Source organism: Acanthisitta chloris, unplaced genomic scaffold (genome assembly GCF_000695815.1).
Source record: "Acanthisitta chloris isolate BGI_N310 unplaced genomic scaffold, ASM69581v1 scaffold23863, whole genome shotgun sequence".
Lineage (NCBI taxonomy): Eukaryota > Metazoa > Chordata > Aves > Passeriformes > Acanthisittidae > Acanthisitta > Acanthisitta chloris.
Genome location: NW_008666922.1, coordinates 32,734 through 52,115, shown reverse-complemented (window position 1 = coordinate 52,115; position 19,382 = coordinate 32,734). Strand labels below are relative to the sequence as shown.

Sequence of the window (19,382 nt, the reverse complement as noted above, 5' to 3'; positions counted from 1 at the left end):
GTTCTGTTTTCCAGTGTAGAACTTATTAGTCTGGTGCCCTTTTCACTTTCAAGCAAGCTGTGGTAATCTGAACACACAATATCTTGTCATAAATGAAGACCATTTTGGGATTGTAAGGAGACTCCTGGAAAGCAAACACGTTGGTTGAATATTCTTTCTTTGAAATAACTAATGATTTATCTTTTTTTTTTTTTTTTGTCAGATGTAAGCATCTCTGCATCACCATCTTTACAAAGCAAAGGGAATATTTCCTTACTGGGAAACAGGAGGCTTTTTTTTGACACTCATGCGCTGGTGTGCCTCTTGGAAGAAAACGGTAATTTGTTTGAAACAAGTAGCTGGTTTTAATGTCATTTCATGAGTGGTTTTTCTGTTAACAAAATTTGTTGCTTTACCTTGACATCTGATGTTACAGCTTGAGTTTTGTGGGGCTTTGAGGGACTTTTCTGTATACTGGGTGAGAACATACAGGTTTTTTTCCCCTACTCCAAAAAGGAAACAGTGAGTTTCTATAAATTTGTTTGGAATAATTTAGTATCCTACTGGTAGTTAAAAATGCTAAAGAAAAATGAAATTTTAAGAACTGAGAATAAAAAGAGTTGTCAAGGTAGTGATTTTAAATGTATTAATTGGATTCTTACATATTTAGTATATTGCACCTTCAGTATGCAACAGTTATTGCAATGGGATTGCATGCAGACTACTTTGCAAAATGAAGGTTTTAGGATAGAGTATATATATATACTCTATATAGAATGCTATATAGAATGTGGCTGCTGTGTGAATGCTCTTATGCTGAAGCATAGACAAGGGAATAGATTATTTTGGATTCATGCTAATGTTGCTGAGGTGAGGAATGTTCCCCAACATGAAGTTCAGTATTGCTGAATTGACTTCTAGCAGCTTTCCATTCCTGAGAAGGAGAGATCCCGGTCCCTTTACCCTGCCAGGTGTATTCACATGTCTTTCCATAGCCCAGCGTAATTCTTAGGAAATTCTCCAGGACTTCTCCTTGATTGGTGTTCTGAGATACTGGTTTAATGACCTGGTGGAACAGCTGAGTGAGCACCAGGTCAAAGTGTCAGGAGGAGGGATAAGGGGACAGGAAGCCTTTGGTGCTGGTAAGCTGTTTTATCAGCTCAGCTGTTTAAAGTGACTTGCTCACATATGTGCTTTCTGAGGCTTAACTGCTAGATATTTTGAAACAATCATGCTTCTGCAAGAGTTTCTTTTCATAGTGATTAAATCTTGTGCATGATATTTTTACTCCTGCATTTTTAAAGTGGAAAAGATGAGAATATTTTTAGGGACCGTGTTCTACTGTAGTTCCCAATGTATTCGGGTTTGTACATCTTCAGTGGCACTGAAGTTTTATAGTATAATGCAGTAAGTATCTGCTTTTCAGGGTCAGAATTCTCGCTTATGGAAGTAACCACACGTGAGAGGTGACATTCCATAATACCCCTAGAAAACTCCCAGCATTTATCCTGCTGATACTATAATAATACTGAGCTACAGAAGCAGCCACATCATGGCACAGACATAAATGCGGGGTGGGGAAACTTTGGATGTCCTTACTGGTTCTGTTCTTTTGTTGTGCTGGATCAAGAGGTGTATGTTTTATTACCTTTCATAGCTGACAGTGGTTTTAACTTGGTGCTGAGTATCAGCAAGTGGCATGTCTGTAAACTGTCCAGTTTTAGATCTCCCTCTGAATGTTGTTGCTTTTTTTTTTTTTGCTTAGGGTTCACTACTCAGCAGTCGGAGGTCATTGTGTCTGCATTAGTGAAAATTATGAACACCAACCTGGATATGATTTACAAGGACATGGTCACCAAAGTACAGCAGGTTAGATCAGAGACAGTGGTGGGGTTAAAGTAAATTAAAGCCTAGCATGCCTGCTAATGAATGATGTGTTGCTGTTTATTACTGTTAGGCACTGTAGTTTAAAAATTTGAAGGTGGAGAACAATCATCTCTCTGTGTCTATTGACTTCTTAATTTTGTCTTGAGTTTATCAGGTAATTTACCCAAGTGTTGTGGTGGGCCTTCAGATTTTGGTACTGTGGGTTGGTTTTCAAACCATGAGTAGTTACGTAGTGTCAACCTTATAGTAGCATGAAATAGTTACTGAGAAGGCTTTTAGACAGACCTAAGAGGTATTCAGTGCATGGATCTGAATAGTTGCAACTCTTATGTATATTCTTTTGAAGGAAGTAGAGATTCCCTCAGTTACTTACCACCCTGTTATGTAGTACCTTTTTATTAATTTATGATATTTTTAAGACATGATTGGTGTAGTTGTATACACCAATCAGAGGAACATGTATAGTTTGGATGCTGATATTGGATTCTGTCTCCTTTTCCTTTCATGCATACATTGTTCATGGTATCCTCTAAACCTACTCAGCATGTATATCTTGGTGGGGGGAAGTGGAGGAAACTCACTTGGAAATAGATGGGTAATGCTGAGTATTTACAGACATCCTTTATGGCTACAGAGAGATTGCTACAACTGAGCTGAATTGTTGGCTTTGACTTGTGTGGGAATGATTGTTCTAAGGAATAATTGAGTCTGAAGGCGAGGCTTGTTCTAATACTGGCTGCGAAGCTTGGTTTTTTGTGGGGTAGGGGGGACCTTTAGCAGGTCATGCAAAGGTAGATCCGTGTAAGGAATTGAGCATGACAGTATTGAATATTGCCACGTTGAGCTCTTAGGCATCTGGCTCCAGAAATAAAGCTGGAATTGAGTGAGACAAGATTCGCTGTCTGTGGAGGTTAAGCATCTTTGAATGGGATTCACAATATCTAGTATGCTAGATACTTGACACATAAGCTGGTCTAGCAGATAACGCTGACAAGAAGCACAACTGAAGTACAACCTCTTGGGCTGCTCTGTGGGGCCAGGGTTCACAACCCCAGGTCACCCTCTGAACACAAGAAGTAACTTATTTCATAGTAACTAGGCTGCTGTCTTAAAACATGAGAAAACAGTGGCTGCTATTTGCATAGTATTATAGTCTTGCTGGTAGGGCATCTCATTAAGAAGTGGAATACCTGGAGTTTGTACCACCCTCCATCTTCAGGCCATCCTTCCTGGCTTTTAGATTCTAGGCAAACCAGACATGGGAGTGCTTCTTCCTTCTGGCCTGAATTTGTTCCACAGTCACTCAGGGAATGCCATATCAAAGGATCCTTTTCTCCCATGGTTGGCTGTATGTTACAGTAAGCAGTCTCAGGCTCCTTCTGTGCCCAGTTTTTTTGAACAGAGTGAACACATTTTCCTCTGTTTTGTGTTGAACTAAATGTAGCAACTAGTGGTAGATGTTTTCTCAGGCTGTTGGACCCTGAGGTGACTTTCTGCCATTAAGATTCAATGTGCAAGTTTGTACAGCAGCTCAGGAAGCGTTTATGCCTTGAACTCTGGGCAACATGATAAACCTGTACTTCCTTATAGTCTTTGATTGCAAAAGGGCTTGTGCAAAAAGAGAGTGAAGGACTGGAAGAAAGGTTTGGAATGTTGTGGATGAGCTATTACCACTAGGCCATAGTAGGGTATGTAAAAGATACAAGTATTACACTGGTTAGATAAAACCTTAGGGAAAAATATATATATATGTGTGTATGTACAGAGGAAGAGAAAGAATAGGGAAGATTCTGTTCTCTGTTTGATGAGTTCACTGAGGAGAAGAGAGAACAAAAACAAGCAGTGTCCATGCAGTGCTTTCTGTAGATTTTTTGTACTGTGTCCAGTACACTGACCCATTCTTTTCAGTCTTGTGGTCAGGTAGCCTGATGAGACATCTCCAGATGCCACTTAGAAATATAATGCAGCAAGTTAGAATAGCAGTTCATGACAAAACTGCAGATAGTGTGCTGTGTCAGATTTGTAGGGTTCTTAGTCCAGAATCTAAAGCAATGGACTACTTATTAGAGGAAGATATGCAGAGAAGAGAAGGCAGTCCCTGTTTGCATATGTGGAGAGTGTAGGATCTAGAACAATGCCTGCAGACCTTTCCATCCTTGAAAGTTCCAGAGGAATCTTGTTTGCCTTCTGTCAGTTCAGTGTAAAGGACTGAGTAGAGCAATTAAAAGTATGAGTGCATGATTCTGAGTATTGAAGCAGAATGACTCTTGCAGGGGGAGGTAAAAGAGCAGGTGATTACAAAAGAGTATGGTTGCACTGAGGAGTTTTGGTCTGAAAGCCAGCTTTCCTCAGTCAGCTCAGAGACACCTCTCCCTAATGCCTTTGCTGGCTTAGAAACTTGAAGACTTGGAAGGAACTGTTTCCTGGGCTATCAATTGAATTATTCCAATCTGTGTTAGCACTACTAATTTTGTCAAACATTACCAGTGTTTGAGCCCATCTTGCTTATTTTGTCACTGTCACTCTGTGTTGTTTTCTGAAACTTGGATAATCAACCTGAATTTGCTGAATTAAAAATTTCAGGGTACCAAAATAGTCTATCATCTTTGTAGGCACAGATGAGGAAAAGCATTATAGTTAAGATATGTTCTGAGGCTTTTCATCCTTCTTTTAAAGGAAATTTCACTTCAGCAAGTAATGTCCCATATTGCTGGTGTGAAGAAGGACATGATTATTTTGGAAAAAAGTGAATTTTCAGCACTTCGTTCAGAAAATGAGGTAAAAATCACTATTCTGTAAAGTGCCATTCTAGCACTTATTTTTTTTCCTCATGATGTGAAAAAAGCATCCTGTACCCAGGGGACGACTGTGGGGCTGGAGTGGTTTAGCACCTTCATTAATGACCTTGTTGGTGGGGCAGAGTGTACCTTCACCAAGTCTGCAGATGGCACAAAGCTGGGAGCAGTGGCTGATACACCAGGCAGTTGTGCTGCCATTCATGGGGACATCAACAAGCTGGGGAAATGGGATGACAGGAATCTCTTGAAGTTGAACAAATGGAAATGCCCAGTCCTGCCTATGAGGAGGAATAGCCTCAGGCAAATGGAAAGCAGCTTGGCAGGAAAGGCCCTCAGGGTCCTGGTGGACACCAAGTTGACCATGAGGCAGCAATGAGCCCTTATGGCAAAAGCAGCCAGCTGCCTTGTGGGCTGTGTTCAGAGAGCTGCCAGTGGGACAATGCTAATTTCTGCCTGGTGCTGTTGTTTGGAAGTGCACAGTAGGAGCAAACATGCATGTTCATATATAGCTGTACACATACTGAGGACATAAGCATGCTTGGTTTGCCTGCTTTTTCACATCATGGATTATAGTTACTGTTACTGATCATGCAGATTCAGTAGTATTTCTAGATTATGTGGCTTTATATACAGTAATAATGTGTACAATTTTTTTTTCTACTCTCTCAGAAAATAAAACTTGAACTCCAGCAGATAAAGAAGCAAGTTGTGGTAAGATACCATATACCAATAAATTAAGAATTAACACCTGTCTAGTGTGCTTGAAAAAAAAAAGAAAAAATGTTGCTTTCAAGGTTTTGTTTTAAAAGCTGTGCTTATGTGTTGTGATGCATGGGATACTGAAATTGCTGTTGACTGCACACTGTGGGCTGCAGCAAAGACAATTTCATGCATAATTCATTTATGGGGACAGGACAATGGTACAAGAAGTGAAGAAAAATACGACTGAAAACATTTTTTACTTTCAGCTTCTTAATTCAGATTCAGAAAATGACTGCATGTCATGACTGAGCCTGAGTGAAGTGCTGCATTTAGGGCTGCCTGTACATGTAAAGATGCAGCATACTTTTAAAATTGCAACACTTACTAATTGTGATTCTTTTGATTGTTTGGTTTTGTGGTGATTTGAGGTTTTTTGGTTGCTTTTGTTGTTGTTGTTGTTGTTTTTCTCTGAAGACTGATTTGTTAGTTGTCCAGAATTTAAAATAGTCTTTAAATGGCTTTTTTAGGACACCAAGTTTGGGACCATTATGTCTGGTCACATTTGTTTGGCAGCAAATGAACATTGCAAGGAAACAGGCTCTCTGTAGAAAAATTACTCTGTTAATTATCACCTTAGTCTGTTAATTATCATACAGATTCTTAGTCTTATCAGGTTTAAGCATCGGTGCTGTATTTCTGTTCTTTATAGTTTGCCTGTCTTGCAGAGCACTCCAAACACCCTTCTACCATCAAAACCAAGATCCTCCTAAAATCTGTCATTTCAGTGGGTGTGGAGTCATAATCAGCCTTTACACAGCAACATACATCCTTGCAAGAGTGATTCAGATTGGAAACTGGGAAACATTAACTGGTTTTAGGGAACATGGACATTTGACTTCAGAACTAACTGCAGTTTGCTGCTGTGATGTCCTTTTCAGTTGGAAGGATGGAGCACTCTTCCTTCCCCAGGATTTGTCCATGAAACTGTCAGACTATTGGACTTGTCAAGTTAGCTGACAGTGTGGTCAAACCCAGCCTGGTGCCTCCTTGCCGTTTCTTTCCTATTCTCTTACATTTCTTTTTGCACTGTCATCTCCAAAAGCAAAGCATAAATTTTTCAAGCCTAATCCTCCATGTTTCATACTGTGTTATAAAGTGCTTAATGCATCTGGGTTTTCAGAATACCATTTTAAAATACATTTGGCATCTGATTTTTGAATTGGAACTTATTTAGTTGCATGTAAATGAGTTGGTGTAATCCACTGGTAGTGCATCAAGGATCTGAATCATATTTTCTTAAAAGCTAGATGTCTTTAAATTTTGCTTTTAATTGTAAATGTAACATACAATAACAATGTCAAGTTATTCTGTGTTTTCTCATACAAAAAGACACGATGTAAAAGTTCAAGAAAAATTAATTCTGATTTTTGATACATTAAACTGTAATGTGTCATGTTGTAATGCCAACTGATGATAAACCAATTCAGGTTCAAAATTCAAACATAGAAATGGTCTCATTATTGTTTATACTTAATGAACTCTTGCCTAGCTGACACTGGCCTACTTGAGAAATGCTTACTTGGTTCTAAAGGTAGAATCTCCCAGAACATCAGCAATCTTTTGCTTCTCCCACACATTCATCTGATCAGCAGTTTGCCGCATGACAAACTGTCAGCTGGCTGGAATTCCTGCCAGGAGGTTGCACTAAAATGGCAGCTGTCACTGAGAAAAGCAGGAATTACTTACAACTATTGATAAAATAAAATGCAAGTGTACAACTTACGATGCATTTAAAAAGTTAGGTATTTAAAAATGTAACAAATGTTTCCTGACTTCTAAAATGCCTGGAGCTTTTTCTGAAAGCCCTGAGTGTAGTCTTTAGAAACAGATTTTCTTTTACATTGAAAGGTGAGAAAGTGCTTTCAATGTTATTTTGAGCATCGAGGTTGCTTCATGGAGGAATTCCAGCTTAGAGGCTTATCTAGGCATGGTTCTCTAGAGATCAGAGAGAGTTACAGGGTATATGAAACATTCCCAGCATTTATAGAAGGATGTGGGGATTGAGTGCACCCTCAGTAAATTTGCAGAGGATACGAAGTTGAGTGGGAGTGTCAATCTGCCTAAGGGTAGCAAAGCTCAACAGAGAGGCCTGGACCAACTTGATCAATGGGCCAAGGACGACTGCATGAGGTTCTGTAGTGCTGGGTTGTGCACTTGGGACACAACAACCCCATGCAGCACTACAGACTGGGGGAAGAGTGGCTCAAATGTTGTTCATCAGAAAGGGACTTGGGAGTGCTGGTGGACAGCTGGCTCAATATGAGCCAACAGTGTGCACAGGTGGCCAGGAAGGCCAATGACACCTTGGCCTATGTCAAGAATAGTGTGGCTAGCAGGACTAGGGAAGTGATAATTCCCCTGCACTCGGCGTTGGTGAGGCCACACCTGAGTACTGTGCTCAGTTTTGGGCCCCTCACTTTATAAAGGACACAGAGGCACTGGAGTGAGTCCAGCGAAGGGCAATGAGGCTCATAAAGTCTAGAACACATGTTGTATGAGGAATGGCTGACGGAATCGAGTTTGTTTAGCCTTGAGAAGAGATAGCTCAGGGGTGACCTCATGACTCTTTACAACTACCTGACGGGCTTGTAGAGAGGTGGGGGATGGTCTCTTCTGCCATGGATGCGCGGAGAGGGCTAGAGTGTATGGTCATATGCTGAGGCAGGAGAGATTCAGATTAGATGTTAGGAAAACTTTTTTTCACTGTTAGGGTGGTCAGGCACTGGAATAGATTGTCCAGGGAGGTGATGGAGTCACCATCCCTGGAAGTGTTTACAAGGTATCTGGATCTGATGCTGGAGGATGTGGTTTAGGATTTATACAGCAGAGTCACAGGCTAATGGTTGAACTTCATGATCTAAGAGGTCTTCTCCAACCTTGATGATTCTATGTCCTTTTAGTTAAGTGCTGTTCTCAGGGTTAAAAGTAATTCTTAGTTTTTGATTCTGAGATCCAATTCATACTATAGAACATAAGTATTTCCCAAGGGAAGGATAGAAATACTTATACTTTTGAAAATTATATACATTAATTGGAGAGAAGCTTGACTCATGAGATATGTAAAGAAAGGTACAATATATTCATCTGATTCTTTCTGCTTATGATTAAACAAAAAATCTTTCTGCTTTATCAATGTTTCCCATTAGGATGAAATTACCAAAGTTCGTGCAGATAACAAGTTAAACCTAAACCTAGAGAAAAGCAGAGTAAAAGAACTGGTAAGTCTTGGTTACTTTCTTCTAGAAATATCTCAGAACACTGAGTAATCACCAGATTTGGGTAAGAGCATCTTACCCAAAGAACATTTTCATACTAACCTGTACTATCACTCAGCTTCAAGGTCATATTAATCCAAGTTACTCATCTTACGCCAGTATACTGCAAAGTGCCATGTTTGGGTTCGTATGTCTTACCTATTTTGATGTTGTTTTAGTATCAGGATTAAGACATTACATGTAAGTAAATTAGCTATTCAATCTCACGTGCTGACTGGGTGCCTAGAGGTTTTATAAATACTATTATATTATATATACATGTTATACTATTTTATTAGTATATCTCTTTCTCTATTTTCACACTTAATGAAGTTTACACATTTCACTGAATTTATCATCATTGAAGATGTTTCATTTCCCTGTTAGTCAGGAAATACCTATTGTGGAAGTAGTAATTTTTTTTTTAATTGTAAATGATGCTAGTTCAGTTTATTTTGGGCTTTGAAATATCTGGTAGATCTGAATTGATGTGATCTTAAATTGGGGAGGTGTAGAATTAGAAGATTAAAGAGGTTTTGCATTATACATAGAACTCTATTTAGAGTTCTGTTCTCGTAGATTTTTTTCCAGTAGCTTTTAGGATCTCAAGGAAATTGCATTTTCTAAATTGAAAGATCTTTTAATGACATTTTTTCTATTAGTATTATTTCTTAGTCAGTCCTTTTCCCCAGGTGTGTAATGAAGATGTGATATTTATCTCCCATCCAGGCAATAAGAACTATTCAAGTAGATATCATTTATCTTCTGTGTGTGTCCCTTGAAGTTTTTCACAGTGATTAGTTTAGGTAACAGCTGTTTTGGTGATTTAGTATAATGACTAACAGTCTGTTAGCCCACAGTAGATGCTTGAATAAAGTACAATTTGATCAGGTGGAATTCTTGTTTAAAGGGTAATACTTCATGCTAATGTTTTAAAAAAGCTTCATATGAAATGTTCTCATTTTGTGTATCATAAGCTTTGCAATACTTCGGGCTTACAAAACCTGTATAAAACCACTGCACCAGTGATAAATTAGGCACCAATGTTTCCTTGTATATTAATGTAGGATATGGGAATCTGGACTCTTGTCTCTTGTGCAGTACACAGCGTTGATTTTGACTGCCTCCCAGGAGAAGCAAACTGTGTACATCAACTTCCTCTTAAAAAAGCTAACTAACTTTGTAGTCTGTTGTGCAACTATAATTTCATAGTTTCTATGGAAAATTCTCTTCTCTTTCTCTCCCTCCACTCCACTTCTGTTGCCAGCTCTGCCATGCGTGAACAGAAAAGGAAAAAGGCAGATGAATGGGGAGCAGGTTGCAGCACATCTGCTGAGTTGGGGCAGAGATACAGTCCAGTATTTTCTGTAGTAGGCAGAGCATCATTGTCACATTTACTTCGATGTAATGTAGCTAAGGACTCAGCTTTCTGAGTTTAAAACTCAGGATAATTGAAGGTTACTATGAGTTCTTACTAAGTCAGTATTCAAAAGAGAAATGTCCAAAGTTTAAATTGCTGTAACTTGAAGCACTAAGTAAAATGTTCTTATCCTTCAGTTTTGCTTGGAGTAAGTACTGAAAAATAATTTCTTCATTTGTTGACACTGATATGGGCAGTCTTTAATGTTTCAAACTCTAACTGCTTTGTCTTTTAATTAGGTTATTCTACTCTCTTTCTCAGAGAATCCTACATTGCTTAGTGCACATCTGTTTATGCTGCGAGTTATGTCTGCAGTGTACAGATGTGATTTAAAAACTTGCAGTACAGTACAAAAATCCATATATGTTCCTGCATTACAGTGCTTCTAGGCTTGCTGCTGTTACAAAGATCAAGATGCATCTGACAAAACTGAATTTTCTCTGCACTGTGAAAAATATGGACTTGAGGGGAAATCTCCCTGTTGAATTTCAGGGGGGGAAGTTTAGCCTTGTCTTTCCTTCTTTCTTTTTTTTTTTTTAATGCACAGGTGTTATTACAGACATGTGGTGATGCCTGGCAGTAAAAGGCCAATTTCACCATCTTAAACCCAAGTTCCAAATCCTTGGGTCTGACCTAGAGAGTTCTAGCCACAAAACAAAACTTTAACAAACATCCAGAGAGAAGCGTGCAGAATGTAAATTATTCAGAAGATGTGTATTTGGCTAACTGTGTCTGTTTAAAGTAAAAATCTGTTTGAAGTAGAACAGACAAACTATTTCAGTCCATAAAATAATTGTCATGATTCTTTTGATTGTGATGATCAGTTTATCAGTGTGAGGTCCAATTCTTGCGTCTCTACCCAAACATAATTTTAACTAGATTCGCTTATAAATACTCTGCCATCTCACCACTTCCAAAAAATGTAGATTTATATAAAATGTCTGATTTTTTTTATCCTTCTCTCCATTTCGCAGAACATAGTAACTCTTTCATTAATTGTAAATATGCTATTATTTGTCTTGAGATCATTTTCTATGTTCGTAGCAGCCTCTCAACTTTAGATCAGTCAGAAGTCCAAACAGAGCTCTAGATCATTAAGGAGGGTTTTTCAGTGCTGAGGCAGTTGTGTAGATTAATCTGATTTTAATGTTAAAACGGAATAAGCTTCCAGAGTAGAGGAAAAAGAAGGTGACTTTCCATGTGGGAATGTCAACAGATGAGGTTATTGCTGTGTAACGGGATTCTGAGATAGGTGCCTGATGACCTTAATACTCTGCACTATAGGCTGGTGGTTTAGCAGCTGTCTATGAATAATTCAATTGCTCCAGTAGTGGGTCAGGAACCATTAGAGATGTCAAGGTAAATCATTTCTGTTCACGAGTCAGGAAGGTAACCTGCTTTAAAGGTATGCTGCTTTCATTTGGATTTAACTTTTCTTGAACCCAGATAGCTTTAACTTAAAAATAAACCACAACTTGTCATGAGCCACAAATGAATGGCTTAACACGCAGTACAAATGTTCTGTTTGTACCAAATACATCATGAAATGATGATCAGAGCAATACAAACTGTGAGTGTACACAGTGCTGGCGAAACATTTTTTTGATGGCTGAGTTTAATATGTTTTAAAACTATTCTCCCCTTCCTGAAGGAAGTAGATGGTTCAGTCTTAGTTGTGCTTGTATGGCTGATGCATTAGTTAACTGTTCCAGAGTTACTGTTTAGAATTGTAGGCCCTTGTTTTTCACAAATGCTGTCTGCCAGCCTTTCTTCCAGCTGCTTACTAATATTTACAGGTTTTGCAGAAGATGAGTGTCTGATGGACCAGTTGTGCTTTACAGGTCAGAGGTTTGGATGAACACCTGTCTGAACTGAATTGTGCTTTTAGAAAGGACAGCAGTTATCCTACCATACTCTCTACCAAGTGTTGTCAGAAAACAATCTTGTCTAAATTATGCGTCCTACATAATTTGGAAGCAAAGAAACATGTTTTTAAGTGTGGGGGGAAAAGGTTGAAGGACAACATGTTTATCTTTTTTTTCCCTTCTCCTCTAGTACTCACTTAATGAAAGAAAACTACTTGAAATGAGGACAGAAATAGTGGAATTGGTAAGAACTTGATAGCTGATGATTACACAGCAAATCATTTTGTACTTGTGTTATAGGTCTGATATCCTTTTCGGATTTGTTCATGTCTGTAGACATTTTAATGTAAGTGTCTACAAAGTCTTTCATGTATATTTAGACCCTCTGCATGTATATAGAAACTCTTCACTAGTCACTTTGTTTTGAAACTTCATGCATGTAATCTTTTCTCTAGATGGAATTGTACTCTCAATGTGAAATTCATTCTTCCCCCAATGTTCAGTGAGAAGCACATTGATTTGGCTTCATTTTAGAGTAGGTTTTGTCCAAGCACTACTGCTTCCTTTTGTATCCTTTCTGTAGTGTAGGGAGTTATTCCTAGGAAGATATCTAGAAGTAAATCATTAACTGATTCACAACGTTTCAGTAGTGCTGATTTGAAAATACCAGCAACTCAGCAGTTGTTGTTTTCAGTTTACAAGTTGGATCTTTCAGTCTCTTCTGAGTAATAATTCTATTGCATATTTTTTAACAGAAGTTCTGTCTTATGTCATAATCAGGTTCTGAATTTGTCTGTAGCTGTTTTTGTGGTAGAATTCATTACCTTTTTTCCATACCAATTCTCAGTTTTCTCTAACGATCCAAAAATCTTTATGTTTTGATATGGTTTTGTCACAAGAGACTCATAGACTTCTCAAGAGCTCTTATAATTGAGCAGTGACTTTAGTATTGGTGGGACGAGCGACAGATTGAAGTTAATGTTTATGCTGTTGCATTGAGATAAGAAGGCATCCAGTTCTGCCACTTTCTAGATTATCTGTTAAGAAACATGTAATCACGTAAATTTCCCAAGTTCACCAAATTATTCAATTCCTTGGATATAATCATCCAAGAAGGAACTTGTTCTCTTTGAATGCAAATTAACATACATTTAAGGAGGAAGCAAAAATACAACTTGAAGGGATGGGTTAAATTTCTAAACAGACTGGAAACTGTTCAGATTGCATCATTTTGTTGTTTTGGTTCTTTTAGCACGCCCAACAAGATCGAGCACTGACCCAAACAGACAGAAAAATAGACACAGAAGTTGCAGATCTGAAAACAATGCTCGAATCGCACAAACTTGATAATATTAAGTACTTAGCAGGTAAGGAATCTGGTGGTTGTCTCTGCTGGTGAAGCTGTTAAACATTATTAAATGTTTGCCAAACTCTCGATGGGCTGTATTCATAAAGGCCCTGATTGAAATAGTCCCAGGCAAGATTAGCAGCCGTATTTGTGTACTTAACTCGGACAAAGTTTCCTATGATTTGCAACTTTATTTTGCATGGGCTATTGCTTTATGACTTTCTGGGTTTTACCCTGCTTTATACTGTAGTAATAACAACATGTATGAGAAATCTAGAAGACTGCCTGTTAACAAAGTCCAAAAAGTTCTTCTGTGCCTGACTCACTTTATAAAAGCAGCCTGCTGCATGCATTACTAGCATTTCTTCATCTGTCTGATAGAGTTCTCTGTGCAAAATGGAACATTTCAGCTTTTCTGACTGTTCAGCCCCACATGTTCTTTAAACTTTCATTTTTAGAAAAAATACTACGTATGTGTGTGCATCCATGTTACTGCCCTAGGTAACTTTTGACATTTTGACATTTTACTACTGAGCATGCAGTACTGTTACATGAGGTTTGCAGTACACAATTATTCTTCTGATTTAGATTTTTCTGGTTATTCTTTCACAATGGACTTTGTCACAAGTACAGTCACTTAAGCCTATTAGAGAGAATCAGTAAAATGGGAAATAAAAGGTACTTTATTAAAATGGGAGGAAATTCTTTTCACTACCATCCCTACTTAAAAACATGTTGAACTCTACATGGAAGAAGAACATAATTAAAAATCATTTGCACTGCATTTGAAGTGCTCCTGGTGCAAACAATGGCAAAAATCTTTTGTGGGTGCATCTAGAAATCAAAAGTTGCTTTCATTGAAATAGAGATTTTAAAAATTGAAACTGCTAAGCCTTTTTAAAGATTACTTTCATTTATTTGTTTGTTGAGTACTTAACTGTGATGTATTAATGCTGTTATTTATTTCCTCACTTTACATCTATAACTTGCCATATTGACCTTTTTTGGAATGGTAAGCAAGTAAGGGTGTCTTTCAGCTTTTGACAGCTTTCCAGCCCAGTTTTCCTGCATTCTTTTTTGTTTTCCTTCTTTCTTACTTGTAATTTTTATGCTCCTCCTACCTTGAAATTGTTTGCTGTAAATCAAAAACCTTATTTTCTTACATGTGGAAGGGGCAGTGGTTGCGCTTTTAGTATTGTAGTAAGATGTGTACATAGCTTTCTGAAAAGATGTTCTGAGAGCTAATGATTTCATGTCTCCATTTTCTTCCAGGTTCAGTATTTACATGCCTTACTGTAGCCCTGGGATTTTACCGTTTATGGATATAACAAGAGGAGAATTTAAAGGGACTTGTATTGTCTTGGTTTTGGGGGAAAAAAAAAAAGTTTTATCTTTACCAGGATTTTAACAAAGTTTTATTTATTTTTTTGTAAAGCAGACTATATTGAGAATGTAACCAAAGATGTGCCTAGAAACAAACTGTACACATATTATGCATCTGTTGAACCTTACCTCTGAGATGGGCACGGTATATGCACCTCTGCCATTTCCCTCCGTTCTGCGCTGCAGCACACCTTGCTGCTGCCAAGCTTTGGCTTCCCTGCCAGTGGAATGGGCCTGTGTGCTGTAGAGATGAACCAATGGAATGACCTTCTGTTGCCTGTTCACACTTTGGACAGAGTCAGAGTCTTGTGTGGGACTGAAGTATTGATTATCAATGTAAAACTGAAACTGCGCGTGTTGTGGCTTGGAGGCACTCTTGTATAAGTAGAGTTTGTGTTAACTGAATCATGCTTGCTTCCCTCCTCCTAACACTAGTTCATGCAGTTATTATGATCAAATATTTGTTTTGCTATTTTTATAACATAGTTATCGGCTTGTTTCCCAGGTGGATGTCCAGTCAGTCATGTTTCATGAACAAGTACTGTGTAATGATAGCAGTGTTTGCTGCTAGTTTGGTTCATAAGATATTTGTAGAGATTTTTGTGACTAACTTGCCTTTGGTACATAGAACTATCTAATACTCATTCCATATGCTGATTGTTCACCTTGTGGTAACTGGAAGTTTGAAATGCAGTTAAATAGGGTCGTTGTGTTAATTTGTAGTTAGGTGATACAAAGTGTCTCTAGTGCTGCCTTCTGGATGAGAGGGAATTGATGCTTGGAGAAAGGAAAGAGATTTTTAAGGGTGGTTAGACAAGAGAACTGCAGTACCAGCAGTTTTCTGGGGGGGGGTTATTGTTTTATTTAAAACCAAATCCTGTTGATTCTTCAAATGTGGAACTTTGATAGTGATTATAATAATGAAAGCAGTAATGGACACCTGTAAGGATGTTTAATCTAGTTCTGAACAAGCTCACGTGACCCAGTAAGTGCAACTGAAAACAGTGAAGAAAGGTGTCCAGTGTATCCAGATATCTGTTGTTCTTTCACTGATGAAACAAGTGCTTTCATATCACAGCTGCCATCTGTGTTCCTTCAGTTAAGGGAAATTTCCCTTTCCTGCTTGCTTTTAGGAGGGGAGATCAGTTTATGCACTGATGATAAATGCTGTTAGAGCACAATCACAGCTTTGCTTAATGAAAGTAAAGCTTTTTGGCTACTTTGTGCCTGTACTGTAATAACCCATTCAATTTTTTTTGTGGTTGGGAGGGAGTGCCAACTTTGATCATGTGCAGGCACGGAGGAAGAGATGGATGCTTGTAACAATACCATACTGGCCTGAAATAAAGAATTTTGAATATTTCATAGAACGTGATGAGTTTTCATTATAAATGCAGCTTTTTATTTGAAATTAATCACTTGGTTTGAAGGTAAGTCACTGCTAACAGCACGTCCTTTAAGCTAAGAATTAGCAAAGTCAACAGCCCCTCAAGACACTGAAGAAAAACGATTATTGCAGACTAACTTAACAGCCTCTCTAAATTAATGAATATATGCTCAAGAACTTCACTATCTTGCTTTAAAAAATGTATTTTGGTACCAACTTAGAGGACTTGACACTTTCTCAAATTAGACAAGCAATAATTCAGTTTTTAGAATGACTTTGCTGTTGGTTTTCCCAGGGCAGATGATTATAGATATGTCTGCCTGTATGCCTGAGCATCTGACAAATAGCTGCTAAAATAACTATTTAAGACTAATTTTAAATACAGGGTCTGTCCTGCTTAAAACAGATACTATGCAAATAAATTTCTGTTTATGGCAGGTGGAAGGAGGAAGTGAAAGGTTATAGAGCAGCGTTGTCTTGGAATTAGCAAAGTGTCAGCAAAGCAACACTTGTTGGTGAGTATTTAAGTGAGGAATAAAGTTAATGTGTCATTCAGGAAAAATACACTCTAAATAGAATGTAATTGTATCCTAACCCATAAAGTCTTCAAGTGCTGTGTAAAAGCTTGTTACTCCTATTCCGTGTATATAGACACAAAATCTTCTTCCATCTCCTTTGTCCAACACACTCATCATATGTACTGCATGTATTTACTGGCATTCCAAAAGTTTAGAAAATCCCTCCATATACTTCCAAACAAATCTGACAATATTTAAACTCAATGAATGAGTCTTTTGGTACAGGTGAGGATCTATTATATCAGGATATACCACTAAATATACAATCAGAATGGTTTGTGTTGGAAGGGGTCTTAAAGATCATCTTGTTCCAGTCCCCCTGCCGTGGTTAGGGACACCTTCCACTGGACCAGGGTGCTCAGAGCCTCATCCAACTGGCATTGAACAGTTCTGGGGATGGGGCATCCACAGCTTCTCTGAGGAACCTGTCCAGTGCCTCACCACCCTCACACTAAGCAATTTCTTCCTAATATCTGATTTAAACTGTTTTTCAGTTTGAAGCCATTACCCTTTGTCCTGTTGCTGCATGCTCCTGTAAAAAGTCCCTCTCTAGCCCTCTTGCAGCCCCATTGGGTACTGGAAGGTGCTCAAAGGTCTCCTCAGAGCCTTCTACAGGCTGAACAACCCTTACACTCTCAGCCTGTTCTCATAGGAGAGGTGTTCCAACCCTCTGATCATCTTCATGGGCTGCTCTGGGCCTGCTCAACCAAGCCTCCCTGTCTATGTTGGAGACCCAGAGCTGGATGCAGTACTCCAGGTGAGGTCACACCACAGTGGAGTAGAGGGGCAGAATAACCTCCTTCGCCCTGCTGGCCACACTGCTTTTGATGCAGCCCAGGATACAGTTGGCTTTCTGGGCTGGAAGTGCACATCTCTTGCAAAGCAACAGTTGAGTGTCAAATGATCACTAAATTCATAAGAGGAAGACCTAAGCTGGCAATTCTCCAGATTTGTTTCTGTAAGACTCTGTATCATGCTGTATATTGTCTCTAATTGGAATCGTTATCTCTGTGCATTTAGAATTGCTACTTTTCAGTTCTCTGACTTTGTAGTTTGATTTTTAATTTGCAGAACTCTTTCAAAAGACACAAGTGAAAAATAAATGAGACATTTTTAAAACAAAACCACTTCAGCTGTGAAAATCTGCAGTAGCTCCTCATTGATTCAGAAATGTATCTACTCATTTCCTGCCTGGCAGGAAATAAAGGATAAAAGGAAAAAAAATTAATCTAGAAGTGTTAGATCACTCAGGCTCTCTATTTAAGTCAGTTTGCAAGGATAGAGGATGCTGCTAAAGCTGAGCTCCAGCCCTAATTTGCTTTCAGGAAAAGCCCATCTCCATTGAGAGCATGTAAGAGTAACAGTCTGTCTATGCTAACACTAGTTGTGAGTTTTTTCTGTGAATTTCCACATTCACACAGCAAAGACAGGAGATTCTTTAAGGATTTGTTTCCTTTAGGAGAAGGAAAATGAAAATCATTCAGTTTGCTGGAAAACCTAAGTTGCTCCAAAACTTCGTGTTTTACAGAACAAATTGAGATCCAGAGTTCTTACAAAACTGTATTTACTTGTAAAATGTTAGTGGGAGTATCTTGAGTTTAACTGCTTGTCTATTTTGATTTCCCTCTTGTTTTCAGTAAAAGTCTGTAAGGGAGCAGTCTCCCTTTCACTGGTATGTATTAGCTAAATTGTTTGTTTGAAGTGTTTTATTACTGTTAAATAACATGTTGTCTAGCCCTTTCTCTACTGGAAATATTGATTGCATCATACATTTCCCAGAATGTTGTAGAGTTGTACCTAAAACCATGAGTTGACAAATGGGAAAATAATTTTAATGTAGGTATGATATCTGCTTCAGTTTTACTAACCACAAGTGTGTTGGTTTGCTGGAATAAGCCTTCTCCTAGTTGTGAATGTTCACTTAACTGACCTTTCCATAAATGGTGAAATCCTGGCTCCATGCAGCTATTAGCAGTTCCCAACGACTTTGGAGAAGGCAGTTTTTTACCTTTGGGCTGTTTTGACTCATGTTGCTTCAGTGGACTTTTCTTACTCTTGCTACCATCTGCAGGCCTCACACAGGAAAAGTGGTGAGGTCTTTCCTGTAGTTTGGTTATTTGGGTTTTTTTAATCAGCACAGTTAGTAAATTCCTGTAAGTAGTTCATTTGAACTACTGCAAGATGTGAGCAAGACTTAGTTTTGCATCACCCATGAGTTTTCAGGAATTGAATAAACTGCCTTAATTATGATTTCTAAAAATGATCAAAACTCTTCAAGACAATTTAATATTTAATAAAACTGCTACATAAAGTCTTTTTTAAAGGAATAAGTACACAGAATTAATTTTTAATGTTTTAATGTATTAGAAAAAGTATTCAGAAATTATCAGTTTGACAATGGTGTTTTCTTTTTAATTGCTTTTCCTTTAGTTATATATATCTTGAATTTATAGGGCTTTTTGTGGTTGGGGTTTTTTTGGTTGTTGTTGGGATTTTTTTCTTTTGGTGGCTTTTTTTAAATTTTACTTTAGAATAAAGCTTTCTGTATAAGCAATTAATTTCCTTCAGCCCCTAAATAGAAAGTTCATTTACAATCAAATATGTGCCTGGAATACTGGAGGTTGCTTTAATCAGAAACAAATGCATACACCCTTGGAGAAGACAGCCTGCTGTGTCTTTGTTAGGAAAGCTTCCTTTGGCTTAAAACATGTTTTTTACCCT

General features: G+C 38.2%; 1 protein-coding gene across 1 annotated transcript; it reads left to right on the top strand.

Annotated features, from left to right (window-relative positions):
* Positions 1–202: 202 nt before the first annotated feature.
* MCUR1 (mitochondrial calcium uniporter regulator 1) lies at positions 203–14,641 on the top strand (the record flags this gene model as incomplete). The annotated part of the gene is made up of 8 exons (XM_009072324.1): positions 203–316; positions 1,745–1,848; positions 4,543–4,644; positions 5,334–5,375; positions 8,573–8,644; positions 12,156–12,209; positions 13,218–13,332; positions 14,586–14,641. Coding segments are annotated over 8 exons (659 nt in total), but the record flags the coding sequence as incomplete, so codon positions are not given.
* Between the last annotated feature and the right edge of the window lie 4,741 nt (positions 14,642–19,382).